Raw genomic sequence first — 18,145 nt, 5'->3', positions numbered from 1 at the left:
CAAGACATCCATGGCTGACGAGGGAAGTCAAGGACAGCATAGAGGCAAAGAAAAATGCACACAATGCAGCGAGGATGAGTGGGAAGCCTGATGATTGGGAAGCCTTTAAAAGTGAGCAGAGGAAAACACAAAAGCAATAAGGAGGGAGAAGATTAAATATGAGTGTCAGCTCGCTAGTAATATAAAAGAAGATTGCAAACGGTTTGGTTGATTGGCAGAAGGCAGAGAGTGAGGATAAAAGGGTCTTTTTCAGGATGGAGTCCCAATTCAAGATTCTCTTAAGGTTAACGCGCAGGTTCAGTCGGCGGTTAAGAAGGCAAATGCAATTTAGCATTCATGTCGAGAGGGCTAGAATACAAGACCAGGGATGTACTTCTGAGGTTGTATAAGTCTCTGGTCAGACCCCATTTGGAGCATTGTGAGCAGTTTTGGGCCCCGTATCTAAGGAAGGATTTGCTAGCCTTGGAAAGGCTCCAGAGGAGGTTCACAAGAATGATCCCTGGAATGAAGACCTTGTCATATGAGGAGTGGTTGAGGACTCTGGGCCTGTACTTGTTGGAGTTTAGAAGGATGAGGGGGGATCTTATTGAAACGTATGGGATACTGCGAGGCCTGGATAGAGTGGACTTGGAGAGGATGTTTCCACTTGTAGGTAAAACTAGAAGCAGAGGACAGCATCTCAGACTATCCTTTAAAACAGAGATGAGGAGGTGTTTCTCCAGCCAGAGGGCGGTGAATCTGTGGAACTCTTTGCCGCAGAAGGCTGTGGAGGCCAAATCACTGAGTGGCTAGATAGATATGTTCTTGATTAATAAGGGGATCAGGGATTATGGAGTGAAGGCAGGAGAATGGGGATGAGAAAATATATCAGCCATGTTTGAATGGCGGAGCAGAGTCAATGGGTCGAATGGCCTAATTCTGCTGCTAGGTTTATAGTCTTGTGGCTTGGTGGAAAGGCTATCTGAAAAATGTTACAATCCCTCCCTTGATTACAAATGTGTTGGTGGGGCAAGGAATAATTCTGCCCAATGGTGGAGCATTCTCTACAAAACAATGTGGCTGCCATTAAAACACTGGCTGCAATTCAAAAATACTTCAATGGCTGTAAAACCCTTTGTGTTCCCCGGGGTTGTAGAATGCACCACATCAATGCAACTTCTTTCTGTCTTTCCATGTAGTCAGACACAGGATGCAATTTAACAGGAAAAAATGAACCCCATTTTGGGCGCATATAGCGGGGTATTTCTCTACACAAAGAACGATCCCGTTATTAAATGGGACTCTGTTCATTTTCGAGCCTCAGCAAGGAAGGCCCTGCCAAGGCCCCATTCAGTTTCATTTCCTCGACCGACAAGCTGAAGAGCTTGGGGGCCCCATTTTTAAATGCCGCCCCAATCTCTCGATTTCCGCTGTCGCAGCCTCCAGATCCCCTCATTACCGAATAGGGGGCCCTTGGGCTCCTCCTCACTCCACCTCATGAGGGCAGGGCAACCCCAGGCCTATTCCCTGAGACTGGCATCTGGGCACCCGGGCTTCGCCAGCCTGGTCGTTCCCCTTGCCAGGCTGGCAGTACCAAGGTGCCCTCGGGGGTGCCAAGGTACCACCCTGCCCAGTGCCCGACCACCCGCGGGCCTCTGATCACCTGGGAGACCCCCCCCCCCCCAAGTGCCGTTATGCCTGGTCCACATTTGTGGAAACCAGTGCGCCACACGAGGTCTCCCAGACGCGGCTCTTTGCTCTCGGGCCTTGGGTGACTCCGGCGTAGACTTATTTAAGTGAGGCTAACTGCTCGCTTAAATATGCAAATCTAGATCCTGCCCTGAGGACGAGATCCAGATCACGATGTCTCGCAAGATCTCGTGAGGCATCCCAAGCGTCTTAAACCTCGATCGAGAGAGAGAGGTCTCTCGCGAGAATTAACGGCACAACAAAGCTGGATAATTGTGTCCATGGTGTCCAGTATCCAAATAACAACGAGATTAATGGTCAGTTTATCTGCACTTTGTGCAGTTGTCATGGCATCATGAGATTGTCTAGTCTTTTCCAAATCGCACCATGGGGCCTTTGCCATCCACTCGTACATGTAGAGGAGGGTGTGGTTTATCTGCCAAGGGTAAAAGGATATCAGATTCAGCACAACACCACTTCCTCGGCAGTCATTTACTCTGAATTTATACAGCCTCCCATAACCTTGCTGAATTTTTGAAGGGAGATAAAAGAATGCCTGCGGAACTTCAGAACAAGTATTCAACACAAAATGTAATTTCAAATTATCGAGAGTAAAGTGTGTCTACATTCTGTGCAAGAGTGAGGAAGCAAACCAGCTCTTGGCCTCAAACTTTGTGCTTAGCTTCTGGGAATCATGCTTCTGACTTCCGGGTGCGGCGATGACCAGCTGAGTCGCACGTTTCGGCACCTCCCGGTGAAACGGACTTTTGGGCTCTTGATAGGAGCCCCAACGGCAATTTTGACGGCTAAAAACACTGTGCGGTAAACCAGAAGGGAATCCCCCCTGGATACGGATGAAAAAAGGAGGAGAAAGTGGCCGGAATTCTGTGGATCCTTTAGAACAGCGGCAAGGAAGGCAAGCAAAAACCAAGATGGCGTCGGAAGGTGGCAGTTTAACATGGGGCCCTGAACAACAAGAGTTCTTGAAATGCTGTGTGGAAGAGCTCAAAAAGGAAATGAAGAAAGAGCTGTTGGCCCCAATACTACAGGCGATCGAAGGGCTAAAGGAGGAACAAAAGACCCAGGAGCGGGAGCTTCGGGTCGTGAAGGCAAAGGCAGCCGAGAATGAGGACGATGTACAGGGCCTGGTGGTGAAGACGGAGACGCATGAGGCACATCAGAAACGATGTGTGGAGAGGCTGGAGGCACTGGAAAACAACGCAAGGAGGAACAACCTGAGGATTCTTGGTCTTCCTGAAGGTGTGGAGGGAGCGGACGTCGGGGCATATGTGAGCACGATGCTGCACTCGTTAATGGGAGCGGAGGCCCCGGCGGGTCCGTTGGAGGTGGAGGGAGCATACCGAGTGATGGCGCGAGGGCCGAGAGCAGGAGAAATTCCCAGAGCCATAGTGGTGAGATTCCTCCATTTTAAAGATAGAGAAATGGTCCTTAGATGGGCAAAGAAAACTCGGAGCAGTCAATGGGAGAACGCGGTGATCCGCGTTTATCAAGACTGGAGTGCGGAGGTGGCGAGACGGAGGGCGAGCTTTAATCGGGCCAAGGCGGTGCTTCATAAAAAGAAGATAAAATTTGGAATGCTGCAACCGGCAAGACTGTGGGTCACATATCGAGGGAGGCACCACTACTTTGAGACAGCGGATGAAGCGTGGACTTTTATTGTGGAAGTAAAACTGGAATGAGCGGGTTATTAAAAAGAACGTTTGAACAAAGTGGTGGGGCGAATGTGGGGGGCAAAGAGGGGGTTAAAAAGGGGGGAAAGAGGAGTTTTGTGTACTAATCCTGCGATGTGGTAACTTTTCTCTCTTCCACAGGTGGTGATGGGGGAGATGGGGAGGTGGAGGAGATGGGGCGTTGGCCATTGGGGGCGGGGCCAAGGGAGAAGCGCGGGCTTGGTTCCCGCGCTATGATAATTATGGCGGGAATAGAGAAGCAGGAAGGAGGGGGCATCGCACGGTGCGAGCCGAGGTCACGGGGGGAAGCCGAGGTCGGCCAGAGTTTGCTGACTTCTGGGAGCAACATGGGGGGAGTAATTACGCTAGCGGGGGAGCTAGCGGGGGGGGGGGGGGGTGGGAGGGGGGAATTACTGGGTTGCTGCTGCTGGGGAGAGGGGGAGCTGGTATGGGAGGGGATGGGCGGGGGGACACCGCCTGGGGGAGATACAGCTGCGTGGGAACCGGGTGAGGAGCTGGAAAAAGGTGATGGCTAATCGACAAGGGGGGGGTAGGAAGCCCCCCAACCCGGCTGATCACGTGGAACGTGAGAGGGCTGAACGGGCCGATAAAGAGGGCACGGGTACTCGCACACCTTAAGAAACTTAAGGCAGATGTGGTTATGTTACAGGAAACGCACCTGAAACTGATAGACCAGGTTAGGCTACGCAAAGGATGGGTGGGGCAGGTGTTCCATTCGGGGCTAGATGCGAAAAACAGGGGGGTGGCTATATTAGTGGGGAAGCGGGTAATGTTCGAGGCAAAGACTATAGTGGCGGATAACGGGGGCAGATACGTGATGGTGAGTGACAAACTACAGGGGGAGACGGTGGTTTTGGTAAACGTATATGCCCCGAAATGGGATGATGCCAATTTTATGAGGCGGATGCTAGGACGCATTCCGGACCTAGAGATGGGAAAGCTGATAATGGGGGGAGATTTTAATACGGTGTTGGAACCAGGGCTGGATAGGTCGAAGTCCAGGACTGGAAGGAGGCCGGCAGCAGCCAAGGTACTTAAAGATTTTATGGAGCAGATGGGAGGTGTAGACCCGTGGAGATTTAGCAGACCTAGGAGTAAGGAGTTCTCGTTTTTCTCCTATGTCCATAAAGTCTACTCGCGAATAGACTTTTTTGTGCTGGGAAGGGCGTTGATCCCGAAGGTGAGGGGAACGGAGTATACGGCTATAGCCATTTCGGATCACGCTCCACACTGGGTAGACTTGGAGATAGGGGAGGAAACAGGAGGGCGCCCACCCTGGAGAATGGACATGGGACTAATGGCAGATGAGGGGGTGTGTCTAAGGGTGAGGGGGTGCATTGAAAAGTACTTGGAACTCAATGATAATGGGGAGGTCCAGGTGGGAGTGGTCTGGGAGGCGTTGAAGGCAGTGGTTAGAGGGGAGCTGATATCAATAAGGGCACATAAAGGGAAGCAGGAGAGTAAGGAACGGGAGCGGTTGCTGCAAGAACTTTTGAGGGTGGACAGACAATATGCGGAAGCACCGGAGGAGGGACTGTACAGGGAAAGGCAAAGGCTACATGTAGAATTTGACTTGCTGACTACGGGCACTGCAGAGGCACAATGGAGGAAGACACAGGGTGTACAGTACAAATATGGGGAGAAGGCGAGCAGGTTGCTGGCACACCAATTGAGGAAAAGGGGAGAAGCGAGGGAAATAGGGGGAGTGAGGGATGAGGAAGGAGAGATGGAGCGGGGAGCGGAGAGAGTGAATGGAGTGTTCAAGACATTTTATAAAAAATTATATGAAGCTCAACCCCCGGATGAGAGGGAGAGAATGATGGGCTTCTTGGATCGGCTGGAATTTCCCAAGGTGGAAGAGCAGGAAAGGGTGGGACTGGGAGCACAGATCGAGGTAGAAGAAGTGGTGAAAGGAATTAGGAGCATGCAGGCGGGAAAGGCCCCGGGACCGGATGGATGCCCAGTCGAATTCTATAGAAAATATGTGGACTTGCTCGCCCCGGTATTGACGAGGACCTTTAATGAGGCAAAGGAAAGGGGACAACTGCCCCCGACTATGTCTGAAGCAACGATATCGCTTCTCTTAAAGAAGGAAAAGGACCCGCTACAATGCGGGTCCTATAGACCTATTTCCCTCCTAAATGTAGATGCCAAGATCCTGGCCAAGGTAATGGCAATGAGAATAGAGGAATGTGTCCCGGGGGTGGTCCACGAGGACCAAACTGGGTTTGTGAAGGGGAGACAGCTGAACACGAATATACGGAGGCTGTTAGGGGTAATGATGATGGCCCCACCAGAGGGGGAAACGGAGATAGTAGTGGCGATGGATGCCGAGAAAGCATTTGATAGAGTGGAGTGGGATTATTTGTGGGAGGTGTTGAGGAGATTTGGTTTTGGAGAGGGGTATGTTAGATGGGTGCAGCTGTTGTATAGGGCCCTGATGGCGAGGGACGGGGATCTGCATATTTTCGGCTCCATAGAGGGACAAGGCAGGGCTGCCCTCTGTCCCCATTACTGTTTGCACTGGCGATTGAGCCCCTGGCGATAGCGTTGAGGGGTTCCAAGAAGTGGAGGGGAGTACTTAGAGGAGGAGAAGAACACCGGGTATCTTTGTATGCGGACGATTTGCTACTATACGTGGCAGACCCGGCGGAGGGGATGCCAGAAATAATGCGGATACTTGGGGAGTTTGGGGATTTTTCAGGGTATAAATTGAACATGGGGAAAAGTGAGTTGTTTGTGGTGCATCCAGGGGAGCAGAGTAGAGAAATAGAGGACCTACCGTTGAGGAAGGTAACAGGGGACTTTCGTTACCTGGGGATCCAGATAGCCAAGAATTGGGGCACATTGCATAGGTTAAATTTAACGCGGTTGGTGGAACAAATGGAGGAGGATTTCAAGAGATGGGAAATGGTATCCCTGTCACTGGCAGGGAGGGTGCAGGCGGTTAAGATGGTGGTCCTCCCGAGATTCCTCTTTGTGTTTCAGTGCCTCCCGGTGGTGATCACGAAGGCTTTTTTAAAAAGGATTGAAAAGAGCATCATGGGTTTTGTGTGGGCCGGGAAGTGAGGAAGGGATTCTTACAGCGTAGCAGGGATAGGGGGGGGGCTGGCACTACCGAGCCTAAGTGAGTATTATTGGACCGCTAATATTTCAATGGTGAGTAAGTGGATGGGAGAGGAGGAGGGAGCGGCGTGGAAGAGATTAGAGAGGGCGTCCTGTAGGGGTACTAGCCTACAGGCTATGGTGACAGCCCCATTGCCGTTCTCACCGAGGAACTACACCACAAGCCCGGTGGTGGTGGCTACACTGACGATTTGGGGACAGTGGAGACGGCATAGGGGAAAGACTGGAGCCTTGGGGGGGTCCCCGATAAGAAACAACCATAGGTTTGCCCCGGGGGGAATGGATGGGGGATATGGAATGTGGCAAAGAGCAGGAATAACGCAACTGAAAGATCTGTTTGTGGATGGGAAGTTCGCGAGTCTGGGAGCGCTGACCGAGAAATATGGGTTGCCCCAAGGGAATGCATTCAGGTATATGCAACTGAGGGCTTTTGTGAGGCAACAGGTGAGGGAATTCCCGCAGCTCCCGACACAAGAGGTGCAGGACAGAGTGATCTCAAAGACATGGGTGGGGGATGGTAAGGTGTCAGATATATATAGAGAAATGAGGGACGAAGGGGAGATTATGGTAGATGAACTAAAAGGGAAATGGGAAGAAGAGCTGGGGGAGGAGGTCGAGGAGGGGCTGTGGGCAGATGCCCTAAGCAGGGTAAACTCGTCGTCCTCGTGTGCCAGGCTAAGCCTGATTCAGCTTAAGGTATTACGCAGGGCGCATATGACTGGAGCACGGCTCAGTAAATTTTTTGGGGTGGAGGATAGGTGTGCGAGGTGCTCGAGAAGCCCAGCGAATCATACCCATATGTTTTGGTCATGCCCGGCACTACAGGGGTTTTGGATGGGGGTGACAAAGGTGCTTTCAAAAGTAGTGGGGGTCCGGGTCGAACCAAGCTGGGGGTTGGCTATATTTGGGGTTGCACAAGAGCCGGGAGTGCAGGAGGCGAGAGAGGCCGATGTTTTGGCCTTTGCGTCCCTAGTAGCCCGGCGCAGGATATTGTTAATGTGGAAAGAAGCCAGGCCCCCGGGGGTGGAGACCTGGATAAATGACATGGCAGGGTTTATAAAGCTAGAGCGGATTATGTTTGTTCTAAGGGGGTCGGCTCAAGGGTTCACCAGGCGGTGGCAACCGTTCGTCGAATACCTCACAGAAAGATAGATGGAATGGAAAAAAGAAGGCAGCAGCAGCAGCCCAGGATCGGGGGTGGGGGGGGTGGGGGCGGGAGGAGGAACCAGAAGGACTCTCAGGGTTGTTAATATATACTGTATAATATGTATAGGTCGTTGCAACAGATAATTATATATTGGACTGTTAAATTATATTTTTGGAGAGTGTTACTTGTGATAAGGCAGTTGCCAATTAGGGTTAGTTTTCATTTTTGTTGTTTATTATTTATTCATTTTCTGTTTATAAAATAGGTCATTGTTATTTGTGTTGTTATAATATTGTGTAAAGGATGCACAATGTACTGTGTTGGTTGACCAAAAGTTTTCAATAAAATATTTATTTTAAAAAAAGGGAATCATGCTTCTGAGCAGGTTAGTGAGGACATGTGAAAGCAGGAGAACCTAAAAGCTGTGTCACTTCTTGTGACTGCAGAGCTGCATTGGTACAGTCTTCGAGGCAAGGTACATTCCTGAACTATTGGTACAGTCTTCAAGGCAAGGTACATTCCTGAACTTTTGGTGCAGTCTTCTAGGCAAGGTACATTCCTGAACTATTGGTACAGTCTTCGAGGCAAGGTGCATTCCTGAACTATTGGTGCAATCTTCGAGGCAAGGTACATTCCTGAACTATTGGTACAGTCTTCAAGGCAAGGTACGTTCCTGAACTATTGGTACAGTCTTCAAGGCAAGGTACGTTCCTGAACTATTGGTACAGTCTTCAAGGCAAGGTACGTTCCTGAACTATTGGTGCAGTCTTCAAGGCAAGGTACGTTCCTGAACTATTGGTACAGTCTTCAAGGCAAGGTACGTTCCTGAACTATTGGTACAGTCTTCAAGGCAAGGTACGTTCCTGAACTATTGGTGCAGTCTTCAAGGCAAGGTACGTTCCTGAACTATTGGTACAGTCTTCAAGGCAAGGTGCATTTCTGAACTGTTGGTATAGTCTTACGGGTGGCATGGTAGCAGAGTGGTTGCATAACAGCTCCAGGGTCCCAGGTTCGATTCCCGGCTTGGTCACTGTCTGTGCGGCGTCTGCACGTTCTCCCCGTGTCTGCGTTGGTTTCCTCCGGGTGCTCCGGTCATTGTAGAAAATGTGGCAGCCAATTTGCTCACAGCAATCACTCACAAAAAAACAATGTGACAAATGACAGGATATGTTTTTCTGTTTTAACAGTGTTGGTTGAAGGATAGAATGGGCAGCACGGTGGCACAGTGGTTAGCACTGTTGCCTCACAGCGCCAGGGTCCCAGGTTCAATTCCCAGCTTGGGTCGCTGTCTGCATGTTCTCCCCGTGTCTGCGTGGGTTTCTTCCGGGTTCTCCGGTTTCCTCCCACAAGTCCCGAAAGACGTGCTGTTAGCTGAATTGGACATTCTTAATTCTCCCTCTGTACCCGAGCAGGTGCCGGAGTGTGGCGACTAGGGGATTTTCACAGTAAATTCATTGCAGTGTTAATGTACACCTACTTGTGACAATAAAGATTATTTAAAAATTGGCCAGGACATTGGGGAGAGCAAACTGCTATTCTTCAAATAGTGCCATGGCATGTCTCACATCCAACTGAGAGGGCAGATGGTGTCTTGGTTTAAAGTTTCACCCGGAAGACAGCACTTCCGATACGCCCCCTCAGTACTGCACTGCAGTGCTGACTTAGGTGGTGTGCTAGTCTCTGGAGTGGGACTGAAATCCATAATCTTCTGAGAGGCTGAGGAAAATATGTCTAGTATTTGGGAAATCATTTCTTTTATAAAACAGTACGGTTCTTTGTTAGTGTTGAGCAGAACCTATGCAGAATGTAGCTCTGCCATTCATTTGTCTGCTAATAATGGTGTTCCACAACAGCTGCAATGCTTCATCTGTGGAGAAGCGATTCAGTGAATTGTTGGACACATGTTTGTACAATATTTGGATTTGTGGTGATTCTTACTGCATCGTTCCAGACTCATGACCTCTTCAACTTTTCACCACAGGCTGGGGAGCGAAGATAAACATTTTGAAGTGGAAATGGCTAAAGCTGGATGTGAGGTTCACTATTTTGACCCCAGCCTCAAAGAGGCCCACGTTCAGAAGAGTGAGGGATACTGGCACCATCGCATGGCAATTGACTGGAGAGACCCCAACCCGGCCGCCATTGCCCAGAAACAACGCCAAACTACCAAAAAGCTGGGCACAATAATGAATGAGTTTGGTCACAGGAAGGTGAGTCCTGCTTCTCATTCCCTTTCTCAGACACTTTTTTCTATATCTTTTAGTTATTTAAATCTTTAATTGTTTTTAGTGTGCCAAATTGTGACAAAGATTGGAAGACTTTCGCATTTTAGCAGATCTATTTCTGGTGGCCTGGTGCAGGTAAAGTCCCTGCCTCTAGCTAGGGATGCTGCTTGGAATGCATGAAGGATAATAAGAGAAAGGGGGAAAAAATTCCCTTCAGCCGGAATGGGGAATGTTAGTCATGCTAGAAATAGCCACCAGAGGTAGAGGTATTATATAACTGATGTGCAATCAATTACTCTCAAGACAAGGTGAGTCATAAATAATAGGCTTTAATCTGCTGGAACTCTTCCCCAGCAGCTTCCATACAAAAAGTGAAGGCTGCTGGGATGGCATTGGTTCTTATATTCTGCCTCTCAGGGCGGAGCTATGTACATCAGCCAATGGTAGACTCCTGGGTCTCCATCTCTCAGGTACCGCAATACCTGGTATTACCACATTCACCCCCTGTTAAAAAAAGAGCCCGGCGGGGTGATGGCCAGCGTTAATAGTCGCCTTTCGCATGGTTTGACCAGGTATGGAGGTACCGTGATGTCGAGGGTAATTACAAAGTGTTCATAGTGCAGCAATCAGTCGATCGGGTGGCCTGGTCGTCCTTCTGGAGCGTCTGGGCTTCGGTGGTGATTTTGATGGGGGTCCCGGCGGTCGCGACTCCGGGAACGTGATGTCACCCTCCCAGGCAGCTTCGTCACCCCTAAGCGGTGCTGTTGGGGCGAAAGGTGGACAGGGGGGAAGGCGCCTGTAGGGGGCGTCGGTGTGTGTTCGGGCCTAGGCAGGGGCGGCGGGAAAACTGACCCTCCAGTTAGGTGCTGTGGGGAGGGTGGGGGTGGGGGCAATGGTGCGGGGGCGCGTGGGGCTCCGGCGGGCGCCAGGTCCAGAAGGGAGACCGTGTCTTGCCGGCCGTCAGGGACCGCTATGTAGGCGTACTGGGGGTTGGGGTGCAGCAGGTGGACCCTCTTGACCAACTGGTCCGACTTGTGCGCCGTCACATGTTTCCGAAGCAGGATGGGTCCGGGTGTCGCTAGCCAGGTTGGGAGCGAGGTCCCGGAGGAGGACCTCCTGGGGAAAACAAGGAGACGTTCGTGAGTTGTCTGATTTGTGGTTGTACAGAGCAGCGACCGGATGGAGTGGAGGGCCACCGGGAGGACGGTCTTCCAGACCGTTCCGTTCTCCCTCTCTACCTGCCCGTTTCCCCGGGGGTTGTAACTTGTCGACCTGCTCGAGGCGATGCCCTTGCTGAGCAGGAATTGACGCAGTTCGTCACTCATAAAGGAGGACCCCCTATCACTGTGAATGTATGCGGGGCAACCGAACAGTGTAAAGATACCCTGGAGGGCCTTGATGACGGTGGTTGTGGTCGTGTCTGGGCAGGGGATGGCGAATGGGAACCGGGAGTACTCGTCAATCACGTTCAGGAAATACGTGTTGCGGTCGGTGGAGGAGGGGGCCTTTGAAATCCATGCTGAGGCGTTCAAAGGGACGGGAAGCCTTTATCAGGTGCGCCCTCTCTGGCCGGTAGAAGTGCGGTTTGCACTCCGTGCAGATTTGGCAGTCCCTGGTGACGGTCCTGACCTCCTCGATGGAGTAGGGCAGGTTGCGGGTCTTGATAAAATGAAAGAAACGAGTGACCCCCGGGTGGCAGAGGTCCTCGTGGAGGGGTCAGAGCCGGTCCACTTGTGCGGTGGCACAAGTGCCGCGGGACAAGGCATCAGGAGGCTCGTTTAGCTTCGCCGGACGGTACAAGATCTCGTAATTGTAGGCGGAGAGTTCTATCCTCCACCGCAAGATCTTGTCGTTCTTAATTTTGCCCCGCTGTGCATTATCGAACATGAAGGCAACCGACCGTTGGTCCGTGAGGAGAGTGACTCTCCTGCGGGCCAGGTAATGCCTCCAATGTCTCACAGCTTCTACTATGGCCTGGGCTTCCTTTTCGACCGAGGAGTGGCGAATTTTGGAAGCATGGAGAGTGCGGGAGAAGAAAGCCACGGGCCTTCCCACTTGGTTGAGGGTGGCCGCCAGAGCTACGTCGGACACATCGCTCTCGACCTGGAAGGGGAGGGACTCTTCGATGGCGCGCATCATGGCTTTTGCAATGTCTGCTTTGATGCAGCAGAAGGCCTGGCGGGCCTCCGTCGACAGGGGGAAGGTTGTGGACTGGATCAGGGGTCGGGCTTTGTCTGCGTAATTGGGGACCCTCTATACATAATAGCTGAAGAACCCGAGGCAGCGCTTTAGGGCCTTGGGGCAGTGAGGGAGGGGGAACTCCATAAGGGCATGCGCTCAGGGCCGGGGCCTATGACTCCACTTCGCACTACGTAGCCTAGAATGGCTAGACGGTCGGTGCTAAACACGCATTTATCCTTATTGTATGTCAAGTTAAGGATTTTCGCGGTCTGGAGAAATTTTCGGAGGTTGGTGTCGTGGTCCTGCTGGCCATGGCTGCAGATGGTGACGTTATCCAGATACGGGAATGTTGCGCGTAAGCCGTACCGGTCAACCATTCGGTCCATCTCTCGTTGGAAGACCGAGACCCCGTTCGTGACACCGAAGGGAACCCTTAAAAGGTGATAGAACCGCCCATCTTCCTCGAAGGCAGTGTACTGGCGGTCACCATTACGGAATGGTAGCTGGTGGTAGGCAGACTTGAGATCCACCGTGAAGAAAACCTTGTATTGTGCGATCCTGTTCACCAGGTTGGCTGTACGGGGGAGAGGGTACGCATCCAGCTGCGTAAACCTGTTGATGGTCTGGCTGTAGTCAATGACCATCCTATGTTTCTCCCTGGTCTTTACCACCACTACTTGAGCTCTCCCGGGACTGTTGCCCGCTTCAATGACCCCTTCCCTCAGCAGCCTCTGGACCTCCGACCTGATGAAGGTCCGGTCCTGGGCACTGTACCGCCTGCTCCTGGTGGCGACGGGTTTGCAATCCGGGGTGAGGTTCGCAAACAGGGAAGGCGGGTCGACCTTAAGGGTCGCAAGGCCGCAGACAGTAAGGGGGGGTATGGGGCCGTTGAATTTAAAAGTCAGGCTTTGCAGATGGCACGGGAAATCCAGTCCAAGGAGGGTGGCTGCGCAGAGGTGCGGCAGCACGTACAGGCGGAAATTGTGGATTTCCCTGCCTTGGACAGTGAGGTTCGCTAGGCAGAACCCCTTTATCTCCACCGCGTGTGACCCGGAAGCCAGGGAGATCCTCTGATTTACGGGATGGGTGACAAGAGAACAGCGCCTTACCGTGTCAGGGTGAACAAAGCTTTCCGTGCTCCCAGAGTCGATCAGGCACGACGTTGCGTGGCCGTTGATGGAGGTCGTCATTGTGGCTTTCGCCAGCGTCCGGGGCCGACTCTGGTCCAGAGTCACCGAGGCCAGCTACAGTAATGGGGAGTTCTGGTCGGGCAGCATGTAGCTGGGGGCCTGGGGTCCCATCCAAGATGGCGTCACCCATGGGTCGCACATGGTGTCCGGGGATGAAGAAGATGGTGGCGGCGAGGGACAAAATGGCGGCGCCCACCCGTCCAGCGTGGTGTCCGGGGGGGCAAAAGACGGGCAGCACGGTAGCATTGTGGATAGCCAATTGCTTCACAGCTCCAGGGTCCCAGGTTCGATTCTGGCTTGGGTCACTGTCTGTGCGGAGTCTGCACATCCTCCCCGTGTGTGCGTGGGTTTCCTCCGGGTGCTCCGGTTTCCTCCCACAGTCCAAAGATGTGCAGGTTAGGTGGATTGGCCATGATAAATTGCCCTTAGTGTCTAAAATTGCCCTTAGTGTTGGGTGGGGTTACTGGGTTATGGGGATAGGGTGGAGGTGTTGACCTTGGGTAGGGCGCTCTTTCCAAGAGCCGGTGCAGACTCGATGGGCCGAATGGCCTCCTTCTGCACTGTAAATTCTATGATAAAATGGCCACGCCCGCAGGTCGCACGCGGCCTGAGGATAGGGGGGTGGCGGTGAGCGCTGGGCGGTTGGGGCCTGAAAGGGGGGTTGCCGATAGTCGCTGGAGACCACGGCCACGGCACGGGCCTGGCAGATCGCCACATAGTGGCCCTTCTTGCCGCACCCTTTGCAGGTGGCGGTGCGGGCCGGGAGCGGGGGCCGGGATGATTCGCCAGCCCGCAGAAGAAACAGCGGTGTCCGGTGGCGTTAGCGGGCCGTCTCACTGCGCAGGCTTGCGAGGTCAGGGGAAAGGTCTGAGGGGCTGTCGCTACGGGGTGCCACGCAGCCCAGGGGGCCGCCGCGCGATCAGGAGCAAAGGACAGCGTGTTTTTATATGCAACGTCCATGGACCCCGTGCCTCTGCAAGTCCATGAGTGTCCATTTCGAGGAGCCTTCGGCGGATATCGGGGGAGGTCATACCTGCCACAAAAGCATCCCTGATCAAAAGTTCCGTGTGCTCGTTCCCCGAAACTGGCGGGCAGCCACAGTTTCGGCCCAGCACCAGCAGCGCCCGGTAGAAGTCTTCCAACGTTTCCTCGGGGCTTTGCCTCCTAGTCGCCAGCATAGAACTGGTTCGCAGGGCGGATATAATGTCCTTCTAGCAGCTCGATCGCGGCAGCATAATTCGCCGCCTACTCGATAAGAGGGTAGATCCCAGGGCTGACCCGTGAGCGTAGGAGATGCATCTTTTGTCCTTCCGTGGGAGTGTCGGCAGCCGTGTCGAGGTAGCCCTTAAAGCACGCCAGCCAATGTTTGAAAATAGCAGCAGAGTTGTCCACGTGGGGGCTGAGCTGAAGGCACTCCGGTTTGATACGGAGATCCATCCTGTTAACTGAAGTTGTAGCAGATTAAATTGATGCACAATCAATTACTCTCGAGACAAGGTGAGTCATAACTAATAGGCTTTAATCTGCTAGAACTCTTCCCCAGCAGCTTCGATACAGAAAGTGAAGGCTGCTGGGACGGCATCAGTTCTTGTACTCCGCCTCTCAGGGTGGAGCTATGTACATCAGCCAATGGTAGACTCCTGGGTCTAACCAATGGTCATCCACCTCTCAGGTACCGCAATACCTGGTACTACCACAATAACATGGGACTAATTTGGGTCAAGTGCATAATGTTTTCACTGGTCTAGTTTACAGGCCTGGACTATTCTAACTCCCAGGGCTTCTTTATATTTTACTGGTGTCTTCCCATCTCATTGTGTTGAGAATGAGAAGCCTGCATATTTTCTTTAAAAAGGGTAAGACTTGGGGTTGAATACCCAGCATCCCGGTCTTCTCTGAGCTGGAGGAGTGAACTCTCAACCTCGGTGGCCCCTGGGGAGCTGTCCTCATTGGAGATTTTGAAGTGGGCTGATCAGACAGGGGCTTTCACACATCTCCTGCAGCCTATTCTGGGGAGATGAGCGAGCTGGCGAATCACAGCAGCGAGACAGTGGTGCAATGGGAGCACAGCATGTGTTCCCTCTCTCTCGATGTCAGCTGGCGTGTTCTCTCACTGCACCAACCTTAGCCTGCCATTGTGTCAGAAGGCCAGGCCGAGGAGGCAGAGAAACAGGAAGTGTTTAACGCGGTGGATTTGTCATCAGATGGGGCTTCTGATCCGCTCCACTTAAAATTGTACTGCCGTCCTAAAATCACAGAGCTCGGTAGGAGAAGATTTGGCTCCTTGTGTCTGTGCTGGTTCTGTGACAGTGCTACCTGCAAACGCTAACTATTATAGTTTTTAAGCATTTGTCTGATTTCCATTTGAAAGTTTTTCCTGAATCTGTTTCCACCACCCTTTTAGCCGGTCCATCACAGATCATAACAGCTCATTGCGCAAAATAAACTCTCCTTATTTCCTGTCTGATTGTTTTGGAAATTTCCTTCAATCTGTGCCTTCTGATGACCTCGCCCTGCACCGCGACATCAAACACAATTCCAATTTGCTGATGCTCATGAGGTAATCTGTAGGCATCTCAGCTACCTAAGTGGCAGCAGTTAAAACAAGTGGACAGGACGGTAACAGCACTGGATTTTAACAGTCTCCCTCTATCACATTCCCATTGTGGCTCTCAAACCTGTATCTCCCCCCCTCCCCCCCCCCCCCCCGCAACCCACCTCTGTGTCACACACGTCCCTCTTGGCATCCAAACCCTGACCCTCTTCATTCTCGCCTCCTGAAAACTGTCGTTTCTGACCAGAAGAGGTTGTACAATTTCTTAACACATCTTTCCCAATGTATTTATTACTCATTTCTTCTTCTGTGGTGATACACCACTGTACCTCCCTACCATTGTACATAGTATATAATAGTTGTGCGTAACGTGGCCCTGTAATACTGTGTATTGTACTGTAACTCTGCAGAGGTTCGGTCACTGGTAGGTAACCCGACCTGGCCACGGAGAGCTCCGCCTTAGCCACTCCCCCGGGAGTCAGTATAAGAACCTCTTCTGGGACAGGCCCCATTCTGTCTGGGGTCGTCTGTGTCGGGTAAGCCTCCCATGTAGTATATTAAAGCCTGAGTTAAAGTCTCACATGTCTTTGTGGTTCTTGACGCTTAGCGCATCAATTTAATATACTACAGTTATAATGGAGGCTGCTCTGAAACCCGACAAGCTCTCGCTCGACCCCCACGCTCCACGCGCGGATCACCTTTTCAACTGCTGGCTCCGGTGTTTCGAGGCCTACCTGGAAGCATCCTCCGCCTTCGCCAAAACGGACGCTGACCGACTCAATCTCCTGTGCTCACGGCTCGACTACGGGCTTTTCGACCTCATCACGGGAACAACGACCTATGCCGATGCCATCGTGAAGCTCAAAAGCCGGTATGCACGAACTGTTAATTCTATTTACGCCCGCCACCGCCTCGCCTCCCGGCACCAGCAGCCGGGTGAACCCCTATCCGTGTTTGTTCGGGACCTCCGTGCCCTCGCGCTCACCTGCAACGCGCCAGCAGTCTCCGCTGAGCAGAACGCTGAGGCCCTGGCGCTTGATGCCTTTGTAGCCGGCATCGCTTCCGTCCCGATTCGCCAACTCCTTCTGGCACAAACTACCCTGACTCTGGACACGGCAGTCACTATGGCAGAGGCCCAACAGGCAGCCTACGACAATAATGCGTCCTACACGCCTGCACGAACTTCCTATGCTCCTGTCCACGCTCCCTACGTGGCCGCTACCTCCCAGCAACAACCCCTGCAAGTCACGGCCCACCCAGCCACTCCAGCAGTAAACATGCCTGGGCCCCAGTGTTACTTTTGTGGCCAGGCAAAACACCCCAGGAAACGCTGCCCTGCTAGAGATGCTACCTGTTCAGCCTGTGGCAAGAAAGGCCACTTTGCAAACGTCTGCCGCTCCACTGCTGCCTCGGGGTCCAACGCCACGGTCTGCTACTCCGGGGTGCCGCCGTCCTCCGTTCCCGGCTCGCTGTTCAACATGTGCGACGCAAGGGCGCCACCATCTTTGATCATCCCCGGCCCGGCTCACTTCACTTCCGGTTCGCCGATCGTCACTTCCGGTTCGCCGATCTTCGCTTCTGGTCCGTTGCCGATCGCCACTTCCGGTCCGTCGCTGATCGTCGCTTCCGGGTCCGCCCCGCCATCGAATTGCGTCACTTCCAGTCCACCGCCGATCGTCACTTCCGGTCCTGCGCACTGGACCGAAATGCTGCAAACAAAGGAGATGCAGCCACCAACAGCAACCTGGCCTCCAGCAGCAGCCTACGACGTCTGGGCGCCGCCACCTTCTTCCGCAGGCCGCTCCCCGGATCCGGCACCCTTCTCCAACAGCTCCACCATCGCATCCATCGTCCTCGACCAGGACCGACCGCATCAGCTCGCCAGATCCACCATGGAGGTTCAGGTAAACTGTTTCACTGTCACCTGCCTCTTCGACAGCGGCAGCACGGAGAGCTTCCTCCACCCGGACACCGTGCGCCGCTGCTCCCTCAAGGTACTACCCACGCGCAGGCATATTTCCATGGCCTCCAACTCCCAGTCGGCCGAGGTTTCGGGCTACTGCGTCGTCACCCTCTCAGTGAACGGCGCGGTGTTCCAGGGTTTCAATTTCATGGTCCTCCCTCACCTCTGCGCCCCCGCGCTCCTCGGCCTGGACTTCCAATGCCACCTGCGCAGCCTCACCTTGCATTTTAACGGCCCCCTCCCCCCCCCTCACGGTCTCCAACCCCCAGTTCTTCCCTGATTCCCCCCCGGATCCCACCTGTAGTCTCTCCACGCTCAGGATCTCCCCCCCCTTCACTGTTTGCTAATCTCACCCCCGACTGCAAGCCCGTGGCTACTA

General features: G+C 52.9%; 1 protein-coding gene across 1 annotated transcript in view; it reads left to right on the top strand.

Annotated features, from left to right (window-relative positions):
* mettl24 (methyltransferase like 24) overlaps positions 1-18,145 on the top strand; it is a 374,921-nt gene that overhangs the window by 224,244 nt on the left and 132,532 nt on the right. Inside the window, exon 4 of the mRNA XM_072500008.1 lies at positions 9,635-9,863. Coding sequence (XP_072356109.1) covers positions 9,635-9,863 — 229 coding nt within the window. The remainder of the gene's footprint in view (positions 1-9,634; positions 9,864-18,145) is intronic.

The sequence above is a fragment of the Scyliorhinus torazame genome, chromosome 4, assembly GCF_047496885.1.
Source record: "Scyliorhinus torazame isolate Kashiwa2021f chromosome 4, sScyTor2.1, whole genome shotgun sequence".
NCBI lineage: Eukaryota > Metazoa > Chordata > Chondrichthyes > Carcharhiniformes > Scyliorhinidae > Scyliorhinus > Scyliorhinus torazame.
The sequence above is the reverse complement of the archived record's forward strand: the minus strand, read 5'-3'. Positions and strand labels throughout refer to the sequence as shown.